General features: G+C 37.9%; 1 protein-coding gene across 5 annotated transcripts in view; it reads right to left on the reverse strand.

The window, feature by feature from the left end:
• The window catches only part of DNAAF11 (dynein axonemal assembly factor 11), a 126,101-nt gene that overhangs the window by 29,195 nt on the left and 83,477 nt on the right, over nucleotides 1–13,429 (reverse strand). The window contains exon 11 of one of the 5 annotated variants that reach the window (XM_077167692.1): nucleotides 140–208. The exons of the other annotated variants lie outside the window; for them this stretch is intronic. Coding sequence (XP_077023807.1) covers nucleotides 152–208 — 57 coding nt within the window. The 3' untranslated portion in view covers nucleotides 140–151. The remainder of the gene's footprint in view (nucleotides 1–139; nucleotides 209–13,429) is intronic. 5 annotated transcript variants of the gene reach the window in all.

The following is a 13,429-nucleotide window of genomic DNA, read 5'->3' on the forward strand; positions in this document are numbered from 1 at the left end:
GGATTAATGAAGTGCACTTTTCATTGGTTCTTTTCAGGTGCTGGCCTGAGTGAGGGCCAGGTGTGTAAGTGCTAGGTATGTGGGGGCTGGGTGTGTGCAAAGAAAAGGAACATGTGTTATGTGGTTCAGGGTCACTTACCTCCCTCCTTTCCTATCTAACCTGCCTCAAGACGACTTGATCTTTTACAAATGAGAAATCCTGAAGAACCTATGAAAGAATTACCAGAAATATGAAGGGGACTACATAAGGTCAAAATATAAAATTTTAATTTTACTTCTATATGCTAGTAGCAAATAACTGGAAAAAAAACAAATAAAACAATTTCATCTTCAATGGTTTAAAACAAACATAGGGATAATTTTTAACAAATTTTAACATCAGCATAATTTTAACTGTGCAAGACTTCTACCCTCAAAACTACAAAGTGCTGCTGAGAAGGATTTTAAAACACATAAGGGAAGGAAATGCCAGGACCATAGGTCATGTCAAAGTGACTGTTAAGTTATCAGCTCTCACCAAATTGACCTAGAGACTCAATGTAATTCTAATCCAAATTCCAGCAGGCCCCTTGGTATGGAAATTCACAAGCTGATACTAAAATTAAATTAAATAGAAAAACAAAGGATCTGGAAGAGCCAAACTGATCTTAAAAGAGAACAAAGTTGGAGGGTTTATTATCTGACTTCAAGCTTTACTATAAAGCAATACTGTGGTATTGGCATAAGGATAAACAGATAAATCAATGAAACAAAATTAAGAATGTAGACATAGACCCTTATTTATAAGGACAATTGATTTTTTAAAAAATATTTTTATTGAGAAATATCCATACACATACATATAGCCCAAACATATTATACAATCAATGACTCACAATATTATCACACAATTGTATATTCTTCACCATGATCATTTTCAGAACATCTGCATCATTCCAGAAAAAGAAATAAAAAGAAAAAAAAGAACTCATACATCCCATACCCCTTACTCCTCCCTCTCATTGACCCACAGTATTTCAATCTAGTCTTTATCTACCACTATCATTTATTTATTTTTTATCCTTTTTTTAAAAAACTGATCTGAAGGACAACTGAGTTTTGACAAAGATGCCAAGACAATTCAATGGGGAAAAAGTAAATCTTTTTTTAGTGCTAGAACTAGGTATCTACATCGAAAAAAACAAACCTCTGATACTGCTCTATATCGTACATAAAAATTAATTTGGCATGGATCATAGACGTAAAGGTGAAAGCTAAAATGATAGAGCTTTTATAAGAATACATAGAAGAATAACTTAATGAACTGGAAGCCAAATATTTTATAGTAGGACATAGGAAGCAATAACCATAATAGCAAAAAAATAATAAATTAGAATTAAAGCAAAAAACTTCTACTTATCATCCAATAAGAAAATAATAAGCAAGTGATCAATGAGGAGAAAATATTCATAAAACATATAAGGCATGATAAGATATGAACAAGCAGTGTTGGGTTTCATTCTTCAACTTACATTTATTTGGTACCTACTAAAAGACAGGCATTTTTCCAAACATTGAATCTTATATCTAGATAGGGGAAAAAAGACCATACAAACTTAAACAGATAAAAAAGGTCACCTCACATGCTGAAAACAAACCAGGTAGTATGGCTGAGAGGAGTAACTGCGGGAATTTGACAAGCGATGCTAGATCTGTGAAAAGGTAACATGTGAGCTAAAATCTGAGTGATACAAAACAGACATGTGTGAAAAGATAAAAGAGCAAATTATCCTCAACAGAAAGAAGAGATGGTACAAAGGTCCTGGGGTGGGAATGAGGTTATTCAGTTCCTGGAGGAGAAGAAAAGGAACATAATGATAGAGGGGAAAACAGAAGACACTGGAAAGGTGGACAGAAGATACCTTCTACAGAGCCTTGTGAGCCACAACAAGGAATCAATATTGTGCCAAGTGGTACAGAAAGCCACCGATGGGTTTTAATCAGGGGAAGAAAATGGAGGGGGAGCAGTATCAGTAGGAAAACAGAAGACTGCATGAAGTAGTCCAGTTGAGAAATTATGATGGCTTGGACAGGAGTAGGAGTGATGGAGGTGTTGGCAAGTAACTGAATTCAGGATATATTTCGGAGGTAGTGCCAGCAAGATGTGGGTTATGAGGTAAGAGGTAACTTAAGAATGCCTCGTAACCTTTGTCTTGAACAACGTATAGATGGTAGTGACATTTTCTGAAATAAGGAAATGATGAATTTTTTTTGCCATTATAAATTAGAGATGCCAATTACACATTCAATTGACTTGGCAGTTGTAAATAAAAGCCTCAACTCAGTGAAATATAGCTCTAAGACTGGAAGAATCAAACAAACTGGTTTAGATAGAGGAAGAAGAGGGCCCAAGACTGAGCTCAGGAACTGTTTTGGTTTGCTAAAGCTGCCAAAATGCAACATACCAGAAATGGACTGGTATAAACAATGGGGATTTATTGGCTTACTGGTTACAATTCTAAGACTGTGGAAATGTCCAAATTAAGGCACAAACAGGTAGATACCTTCTCTGAAGAAGGGCTGCTGGTATCCAATGGAAGCACATGGCCAGCATCAGCCGATCTTTCTCTCCTGGTTTTCGTTGCTTTCAGGTTCTCATGTCAGGGGCTCTTTCAACTTCTGTGTGCCTTTGCTTTTCTGGGGCTTTTATCCCTCAGCTCACTTAGCTTTGTCTGTCTCTTATCCTCTCTTAAAGGACTCCAGTAAGGATTAAGACCCACCTTGAGTGGCGTGGGTCACATCTCAATTGAAATAACCTAACCAAAAGATGCCACACACAATAGGTCTGCAGCCACAGGAGTGGATTCAGAGGACATGGCCTGGCTGCTGTGAGCGCTGCGCATGCACACACAGGGCCACACATCCTCGACTAGTGCACAACGGGGCCTCGCCCTCCAGACCTGTGCGCCCGCACAGCCACCTCCTCCCTGCCGCTGGGTGCCCATGCCCACAGATACAAGTGTAGTATCCCCAACATGCACCTATACCTGCACTGCAAGGAACTGTTTTGCCCCGCCCAGTGCCCTGCATCTTGCTCCACATCCATCCCACAAATACAAGGCTTCAGACTACTGAAGGAAATCAACTTCAAAAGTAACCCAATCAACATATTTACATGCCACAAAGAATGCAGAAGATCACAAAGAATATCATCATGCAGACAGATATAGTCCAGCCTAATGACCAAATTAAAATACCAGAGGAGACACAGATGTTGGAACAACTAATCCAAGATGTTCATATAACTCTACTAAATAAAATAAATGGGATGGCTAATGACATAAAGGAGATCAAGAAGACACCACTAGACATAAAGAGGAATTTAAAAATAGTAGCTATCACAGAGATTAAAAATGTTGTAGACCAAATAAAAAATATACTAGAGACATATGACAGCAGATTTTAAGAGGCAGAAGTAAGAATAAGCAAACCAGAAGTCAGGACAACTGATTCCGAACACTCAAAACAGTAACGACAAAAAAGACAGAAAAATTTGAACTGAACCTCAGGGAAATGTTGGACAAAACAAAGCTCACAAATATAAGAATGATTAGTGTCCTAGAAGGAGGAGAGAAGAATAAAGGACTGGGAAGATTACTTGAGGATATAAGGGGAAAACTTACCAACCCTTATAAAGGACATAAACATGCATGTCAAAGAAGCTCAACAAACTCCAAATGGAATAAATCCAAATAGGTTTTCCCCAAGATACATACTAATCAGTCTGTGAAACGCTGAAGAGAAGCAGAAAATACTGAAAGCAGCAAGAGAAAAGCAATCTACTACATACAAGGGAAACCACATAAGACTAAGTCCGACTACTCAACTGGCACTATGGAGGCAAGAAGGCAGTGGTATGATATTAAAATTTTCACAGACAAACAAATCCTGAGAGAATTTGTCAACAAGAGGCCGGCCCTAAAAGAAATACAAAAGTTGAAAACAAAAACAGGAGAGGGAGGTCTGGAGGAAGGCACAGAATTGAAGAGTATCAGGAAGGGTATCTTAAAGGATAAAAAGAGAAGGGGAAAAGAACATATAGATCTGATGAATAAAATCCAAAAGATAAGATGGTGGATTCAAGAAATGCCTTTTCAGTAATAACTCTGAATGTTAATGAACTAAACAAAGATTGGCAAAATGGATTAAGAAATACAATCCAGCTATATGTTGCTTACAAGAGACTCCTCTTAGACACAAGGATATAAATAGATCGAACATGAAAGGATGGAAAAAGATGGCCCATGCAAGTTGTAACTAAAGAAAGCAGGAGTAGCTACATGAATATCGGCCAAAATAGACTCTAAATGTAAAGACATCATAAGAGACAAAGAAGAACCCTATATATTAATGAAAGAGATAATTCATCAAGAAGAAATAGCAATCATAAATGTTTATGCTCCCTATTAAGGAGCTCCAAAGTACATGAGACAGACATTAGCAAAATTGAAGGGAGCATTAGATGTTTCAACAATAATAGTAGAAGACTTCAGTACACCACTCTCCTCTATGGATAGAACAACCAGACAGAAGATCATTAAGGAAATAGAGAAGTTAAATAACTGGATAAATGCATTAGACCTAATAAACATACATAGGTCACTAAACCCAAAACACAAGGATATACATTCTTTTCTAGGGCTCATGGAACATTCTCCAGGATAGATCATGTGTTTGGGAGCAAAACTGGTCTTTATAAATTCAAAAACACTGAAATTATTCAAAGCACCTTCTTTAATCACAATGGAATGCAGCTGGATACCAATAACCACCAAAGAAAGGGAACTTTCACAAATATATGGAGATTAAATAGCACACTTTTAAACAAGCAGTGGGCAAAGAAGAAATTGCTAGAGAAATCAGTAGCTATCTGGAGATGAATGAAAACGAGAATATAACATATATACGGGATGTAGCAAAGGCTATGTTGAGAGGGAAATTTATTGCCCTAAATGCCTATATTAAAAAACAAGAACAAAAATCGAGGACTTAACCGCTCATCTGGAGGAATTTGAGAAAGAATAACAAACTAGAAGTAAATAGAAGAAGAGAAGTAACAAAGATTAAAGCAGAATTAAATGAATGGGAGAACAAAAGAGTCAACAAAACCAAAAGTTGGTTCTATGAGAAAATCAATAAAATTGATGGCCGACTAGCAAAACTGACAGAAAAAAAGAGAGAGGATGCAAATAAAATCAGAAATGAAAAGGGGTGAGTTACCACAGATCCTGAAGAAATAAAATAAATCATAAGAGGAAACTATGACTACATGCCAACAAACTAGACAATTTAGATGAAATGGACAAGTTCCTAGAAACACACAAACAAGCTACAATGACTCAGGAAGAAATAGAAGATCCCAACAAACCAATCACAAGTATAGAGATTCAATCAGTTATCAAAAATCTTCCTACAAAGGAGCGGGCCATGGTGGCTCAGCAGGCAGAGTTCTCACCTGCTATGCCAGAGATGCGGGTTCGATTTCCGGTGCCTGCTCACGCGAAAAAAAAAAAACAAAACAACTTCCTATGAAGAAAAGCCCAGGGCCAGACAGCTTCACAGGGAAATTTTATCAAACATTCCAAAAAGATCTAACACCGACCCTGCTCAAACTTTTGGGAAATTTTATCAAACATTCCAAAAAGATCTAACATTAATCCTGCTCAAACTTTTCAAAAAAAATTGAGGAAAAAGGAACACTACCTAACTCATTTTATGAAGCTAATATTTTAATGCCAAAACCAGGTAAAGATGCCATAAGAAAGGAAAACTACAGGCCAATCTCTCTAATGAATATAGATGCAAAAATTCTCAACAAAATACTAGTAAATCAAATTCAACACACAGTAAAAGAATTATATACTATGATCAAGTGGGGTTTATACAAGGAATATAAGGATGGTTTGTAATATAGCACATTAACAAATCAAAAGGGAAAAATCACATAATCATCTTAATTGATGCTGAAAAAGCATTCGGCAAAATGCTCAACATACTTTTCTGAAAAAAAAACCTTCAAAAGATAAGAATCAAAGGTAACTTCCTCAGTATGATAAAGGGCATATATGAAAAACAGATAGCCAGCATCATACTCAATGGAGAGAGACTGAAAGCTTACCTCCTAAAATCAGGAATGAGACAAGGATGCCCACTGTCACCACTATTATTCAACATTGCATCAGAAGTTCTAGATAGAGCAATCAGGCAGGACAAAGAAATAAAAGGCATCTAAATTGGAATGGAAAAAGTAAAACTTCAATTATCTGCAGATTACATGATAATATACTTGGAAGATTCTGAGAAAACTACAGCAAAGTTATTTGAGCTAATAAACTAATTCAGCAAGGTGGCGGGATATAAAATTAATGTGCAAAAATCAGTAACATTTCTATACACGAGCAATGACATAACTGAGGAGTCACTTAAGGAAAAAATTCCATTCAAAATAGCAACTAAAAGAATTAAGTACCTAGGAATGAACTTAACTAGGGACGTAAAGGACTTGTATACAGAAAAATATATAACATTGCTAAAAGAAATCAAAGATCTAAATAGACAGAAAGACATTCCCTATTCATGGATAGGAAGGCCAAATATAGTTAAGACGTCAATTTTTACCCAAATTGATCTATGGATTCAACATACTACCAATCAAAATTCCAACAACCTACTTTGAAGACTTCGAAAAGCTAAGTATCAAATTCATCTAGAAGGGAAAGAGACCCTGAATAGCTAAAAGCATCCTAAAAAAGAAGAATGAAGTGGGAAGATTAATATTTCTTGTGCTGGCTTGAAAGGATTCATGTACTTTAAAAAAGCAATGTTTTAATTCTAAATAATCTTGTGAGAGCAATGGTTTCTTCTAATCCCTATTCAGTACTGTATGCTGGGAGCTTTAATTAGATTATCTCCATGGAGATGTGACTCAATCAAGAGTGGTATCAAACTTGATTAGATGGAGATGTGACTCCACCCATTTGGGTGGGTCTTGATTAGTTTACTGGAATCCTATAAAAGAGGAAACATTTTGGAGAAAGCAGGAGATTCAGAAAGAGCAGAGAAGGACATAGCCATGAGAAGCAGAGAGCCCACAAGCCAGAGATCTTTGGAGATGAAGAACGATGCCTCCCGGGAAGCCTCATGAAACAGGAAGCCAGAAGAGAAAGCTAGCAGATAATGCTGCGTTCTCCATGTGCCCTTCCAGATGAGAGAGAAACCCTGACTGTTCACCATGTGCCTTCTCACTTGAGAGAGAAATCCTGAACTTCATCAGCCTTCTTGAATCAAAGTATCTTCCCCTGGATGCCTTAGATTGGACATTTCCATAGACTTGTTTTAATTGGGATATTTTCTCTGCCTTAGAACTGTAAACTAGCAACTTTTAAAATTTCCCTTTTTAAAAGCCATTCTGTTTCTGGTATATTGGCAGCTGGTAAACTAGAACACTTCCTGACTTTAAAAGTTTTTAAAAAAACCACAATGATCAAAACAGCATGGTACTGGCACAAAGACAGAAGCATTGACCAATGGAATCTAATCTAGAATGCAGAAACAGACTACCTGGTCAACTGATTTTTGACAAGGCCCCCAAATCCACTAAACTGGGATAAATTAGACTTTTCAATAAATGGGCATTGAAGAACTGGATATCAATAGTTAAAAGAATGAAAGAGGACCCTTATCTTATACTCTCTATAAAAAATTAATTCAAAGTGGATCAAACACCTAAATCTAAGAATTAGCACCATAAAGCTTCTAGATGAAAATGTAGGGAAACATCTTCAAGATCTAATAATAGGAGGTAGCTTCCTAAACTTTACATACAAAGCATAAGGAACAAAAGAAAAAATAAATAAATGGGAACTTCTCAAAATTAAATGTTTCTGCACCTCAAAAGACTTGGTCAAAAAGGTGAAGAGGCAACCAACTCAGTGGGAGAAAATATTTGGAAATCACACATCGGACAAAGGTTTGATATCCTGTATACATAAAGAAATCATACAATTCAGCAACAAAAGAACAACCAACCTAATTATAAAATAGGCTAAAGACATGAATAAGCATTCTTCTGAAGAGCAAATACAGATGGCTTAAAAATACACGAAGAGGGTAGGCCACAGTGGCTTGGCAGGCAGAGTTCTTGCCTGCCATGCTGGAGACCTGGGTTCGCTTCCAGGTGCTTGTCCATTTCAAAAAAAAAAAAAACCAAAAAAGAACCACACACGAAGAGATGTTCATTTTTATTGACTATAAGAAAAAATGCAGATCAATACTACAGTGAGATACCACCTCACACCTATTAAGAATAGCTGCTATTAAACAAACAGGAAACTATAAATGTTGGAGAGCACGTGGAGTAACTGCGACACTTATGCATGCTGGTAGGAATGCAGAATGGTACAACCACTATGGAAGACAGTTTGGCAGTTCCTTAGGAAACTAAATATCAAGTTGTCCTGTGACCCAGCAATAGCACTATTTGGTATATACCCAGAAGAGCTGAAAGCAATGACACAAACAGACATTTGCACACTGATGTTCACAGCAGAATTATTCACAGTTTCCAAAAGATGGAAACAATCCAAATGCCCATCAACAGATGAGTGGATTAACAAGATGTGGTATATACACACGATGGAGTATTATGCAGCAGTAAAATGAAATGATGTCCTGAAATACATGACAAGATGAATGAGCCTTGAAAACATAATGCTGAGTGAAATAAGCCAGACATAAAAGGACAGATACTGTATGACTCCACTATTATGACCATGGTAAAGGTAAAATCAGAGGCTTATAATACAGAATATTATTATAAGGGACTTAGGGATACACAGAAGCTAGACAGGTGTGAATGGTCAGCTAATGAGGTTGAACTCCAATGTAAGGGACTAGACAGAAGTGAAGGTGGTTCTCTAGTGGGTCTATAAGTAATAGTACCATATTGAAGATGAACAAGATTGAAAAGGGTTGAAAAGACCTATGTGTCCCACTGATTAACAATAGAAATATAAAGAAGTACTTGCAAGAACTACTTCAAAGGTATGATTTGTGTACAAAGAGTGTTTAAGTCCAAGGTACAAGGGGAAAACTTCTATTGAATGGTCTGGGCTGTGTTTAACGGAAAAGCATCAGCAGTGCCACAGCAACAGGAGGGGTAAATAATGATGGGAGGGACAAGATTTAAGGGGAGGTTTAGATTTCCTATTGGTGAGTGTGTGTTTATTGGTTATCTTTCTCTTAGGAAGGATGAAATTATCTAAAATTGAGAATGCTGATGGACTGTGGACTTTGGGCATTATACATGATGCCTAATGAATGCAGGTGGCTGAAGGATGAACTGACTGAGAAGTAGATTGGCGAATGATGGTGTATACATATAATCAAATACTGTGCTGCTACGAAAAGAATGAAGTCATGAGGCATGCAACAATGTGAATGTACCTGTAGGACATTTGGTGAGGCAAAACAAACCAGAAATGAAAGAACAATTATTGACCGTTCTCCTTTAGAAAATGCTTATATAAAGACAGGGGCCCAGATTGTAAGCTCTTAAAGCAGACACATTTAGTCTGGAGTGGGAATTATTATTTTTAGATTTTGAGATGCTGTTTTATATATGTATTTCCTGGTATTTAGAGATAAGAATGAAGCTGATCAGCTCGGGATTAAGGCAATTCAGAACACAGGGGTAAGGAAGACATTGTATTTTAGAACTGCACCTACTCTTTGAGTCCAAAGGAAGAAAAGTTAATTTTTTCCAGAACCTAAATTTTCTGTAGCGTATAACCTAACTCAATCCTGTCTGGAGAGCTCACTTGTTCAGTTGTTCACTTGAACAACTGAAACACAGGGAGCCTAGAATAAGAATGAGGGCTTTTAATCCTGTATAGCTTAATGTAATGCCTGGATATATCCTGGAATATATTAAGCAGATAATCAAAAAGTATTGGCAAAGTCCCTTGAGGGATGGGAGAAAAAATATGGAACTATTTAACTTCACCATCAGGGAATCTCCTGATACTGTGTGTCATGGTCAGGTTCACATGTCAACTTGGCCAGGTGGTGGTGCCTGGTCATCTTGTTGGGCAAGGGCTGGCCTGTCTGCTGCTATGAGGACATTTCATGGACTTAAATCATGATTACACTGGCTGCTTCCACAGCTGATTGCATTTGTAACCAGCTAAGGGGAGTGTTTTCTGCAATGAGTGGTGCTTAATCTAATCACCAGAAGGCTTTTAAGGAAGATTCAGAAGAGACAATCACTCTTCCTGCTTCATTCTCCTGTGGAGTGGGTCTAGACCCTTCATTGGAGTCACCAGCTTCACAGCTTGCCCTATGGATTTAGGACTCTTCCATTCCCACAGGTGTCCAGCAAGCCTCTCCTGAGAGTTTGCTGAGGAACTTCATTGGAGTTACCAGCTTGCGACCTGCCCTACAGACCTTGGAACCTTACATTCCTGCAGTTGCCCAGACAGCCTCTCATGAGAGTTCACTGAGGACCTTCATCAGAGTTACCAGTTTGAACTTTCCAGAAACTTACAACCCACAGACCTTGGACTCTACATTCCCATGGATATATGAGACACTTTTATAAATTTTATATCTATGGATATCTCCAGTTGATTCTGTTTCTCTAGAAAACCCTAGCTAATACACTGTGTCAAACATTAGAGATACACAATCAATAGGTCAAGCCCCTGATCTTGAGGTTTACTCTTGTGAAACTTACATAGGTAGTGGAGAAGATTGGCTTACATATAGGTATGCCTAAGAGTTACTTCTGGAGGACCTCTTTTGCTGCTAAGATGTGGCTTCACACTCTCTAAGCCCAACTCTACAAGTGAAATCACTGCCTTCCCCTCTACATGGGACATAACATCCAGGGGTGAAATTGGCAGTGTGGGAGATGACTCACAGGGATAAATCTGGCCCTGGCACCATGGGATCAACCATTCCGCTCTGACCAAAAGGTGGAAAAGAAGTGTAACTAATAAAGTACCATTGTCTGAGACAGTTCAAATAGAGTTGAGAGGCTACTCTGAAGGTCAGTCTTATGTAAGCTTCAGCTAGACATTGCTACCTATCATAACTTGCCAAACTCCAGCCAAAGCCATCCCAGCTAATCTTAAAGAACAACTAGGGCAATATATAATATTCTACAAAGGTTCCATGCACCAGGGAACTTTCCAGAAACTTACAAGCTCCAGATGAGCCCCTGGACCAGAAAAGTCCTGAAACCTAGAAGGCCCAGCCTCTCCAAGTTCCTTCTCCCTACCCTATATTAGTGACAGACCCTTCCATTATGAAACAGTTAGAATGGCCATAGCCCAAATACCCCTAAAGAGTGGAAAAGAAAGATCAAAGATCATGGTGGAATTATACAGAGAAGGTAGAGTTTAACAAATGAATATGATTGCTGAATCTTTATATTGATATTTCTTTTAGTCTCCAGTATTTAGAGAAGCTAGAAGTAAAATCCTAAAATTGTGGAATTATAACCCATACCAAACTCTGAAATCTCTTCTACAATTAATTGTGCTGTTCTTTGAAATTTATTGCCTTTCGTACATATGTTATTTTTCACAAACAAGAAAAAACAATCAATTGTGATGAGAAAAAAATATTTATTCCTTCTAGCCTCCTATATTCTGGAGAAGCTAGAAGGGAAAATCTGAGATGATGGTATGGTAGCCCGTAACAAACTCTGGGATCCATCCTGTAACTATTTGTTGAAGAGTGCTTTGAAAATTATTGCTTTTTTCTTTCTTTGCTTTGTATATATGTTATATTATACAACTTAAAAAGTTAAAAAAAAAGAACAAGGTCTTTTCTGGCATACATAACAGCTCCAAACTAGCACAGGAACCTCTATCACCTGAAGTTGAATAGAGAAGGGGCCATCCAGGGAAATTAAGTAGGAAAAGCCAATGATTTAGGAGGAGAACAGAAGAGTGTGGTATCTGGGAAGCACAGAAAGGAAGAAAGGATGGTGGGGTCAGTCATGCCCAACACTGTTAATAGGATAAGATGAGGACACAGAAATGGACACCTGGATTTGACAAAATGGAGACCTTCAATGACTTTAATGAAAGTCATGTCAGTGAGGCAGTGAAAATGGAATCTCATTTGAAGAGGATAATAAGAAAATATGAGATACAGAAGGAGATAAGGGGTTTGGGGAAGGTTTTTGAGGAAGGAGATATTGATACAGCTAGAAGAAATATTAAGGAAAGCAAATAAGAAGCTCAGTGAACATTAAGTGGGAGAAGGAAGAAGAAAAACTCTGGGCTACACCTCAGAAAACTGTATGGTTATGGTTTCTGTTGGGGCAAGACCAGTAGTGCTTCCTCTGTTGACCTTTAGGCTCCTTAACTGCCATCTCAGAGCTGAACATCTGAAGTAGAAGTTAGTTTAGAAGGCTGAACAGGCTTAAGATAGACAGATGACAATTCGGAGACAAGTTAATAATAACAAAGTTAAAAATTTAGCTAGATGGATTATGTGGATTCTTCCAAGTACCAGCTATGTGAATTAGGATGCCTTCTGTTGCAAGCTGCAGAAATCCCAACTCAAATTAGATGAAACTGAGTAGATAGATGAAGCTAAGGAAGGCTCCAGGAAACTTTAATTTGTCATGGGTTGCATTTAACTTCCCTATCTACCCCAGATATCTGTTGCAACATTAGATCTAATGGATCTAATACTAGGAGAGTTACTTGTAATGTAATGGATGGATGAACTGGAGAAACTTCTATTACTCATATGCTTATCCTTAATCTGAGAAGCATCAGTAGATAGTCAATAAATGTCCTGATAGCACAGTCAAGTTATGATCCCAATATTGTCCTTAAACTCCAATGGTCTAGGGTGGGCTATGGTGGCTCAGCTGGCAGAGTTCTCACCTGCCATGCCAGAGACCCGGGTTCAATTCCCAGTGCCTGCCCCCCCCCCAAAAAAAATCCAATGGTCTACCAAACATTGCTCCTCATTCTCAGTTGATATGAGTTGGCACAATTTTTTTTTATTTCTAACGGCCATCCCAAAATGCCCTCTACCACTTAGCCCCCATAAAATTCATTTGGGTGGGCTGCCCCCAAATTTCAGTGGACTTTGATTCTCTGGCATACTAGGACATGTCAGATACCTACCTGCTTCTTCTTGCTCATTAGTTTCAATAACTTGATGCCCCCAATGTGAGTACCTCAGTGTAATGTCTGTGGGAAAATGAGATGAGCCAAGTTGCTGAGACTAAGCTGTGACAGAAAGCAGGAGGTGGAAAAGGTATACAGTTATTTCAACTAGATGAACGCAAGTGACTTGATAATCTCTGTTTACTGGAATATAGAAAAGCAGGTCTGAAAGTGCAGTAGCTGCTTTCAGGTGCCAA

This window comes from Tamandua tetradactyla, chromosome 6, assembly GCF_023851605.1.
Source record: "Tamandua tetradactyla isolate mTamTet1 chromosome 6, mTamTet1.pri, whole genome shotgun sequence".
NCBI lineage: Eukaryota > Metazoa > Chordata > Mammalia > Pilosa > Myrmecophagidae > Tamandua > Tamandua tetradactyla.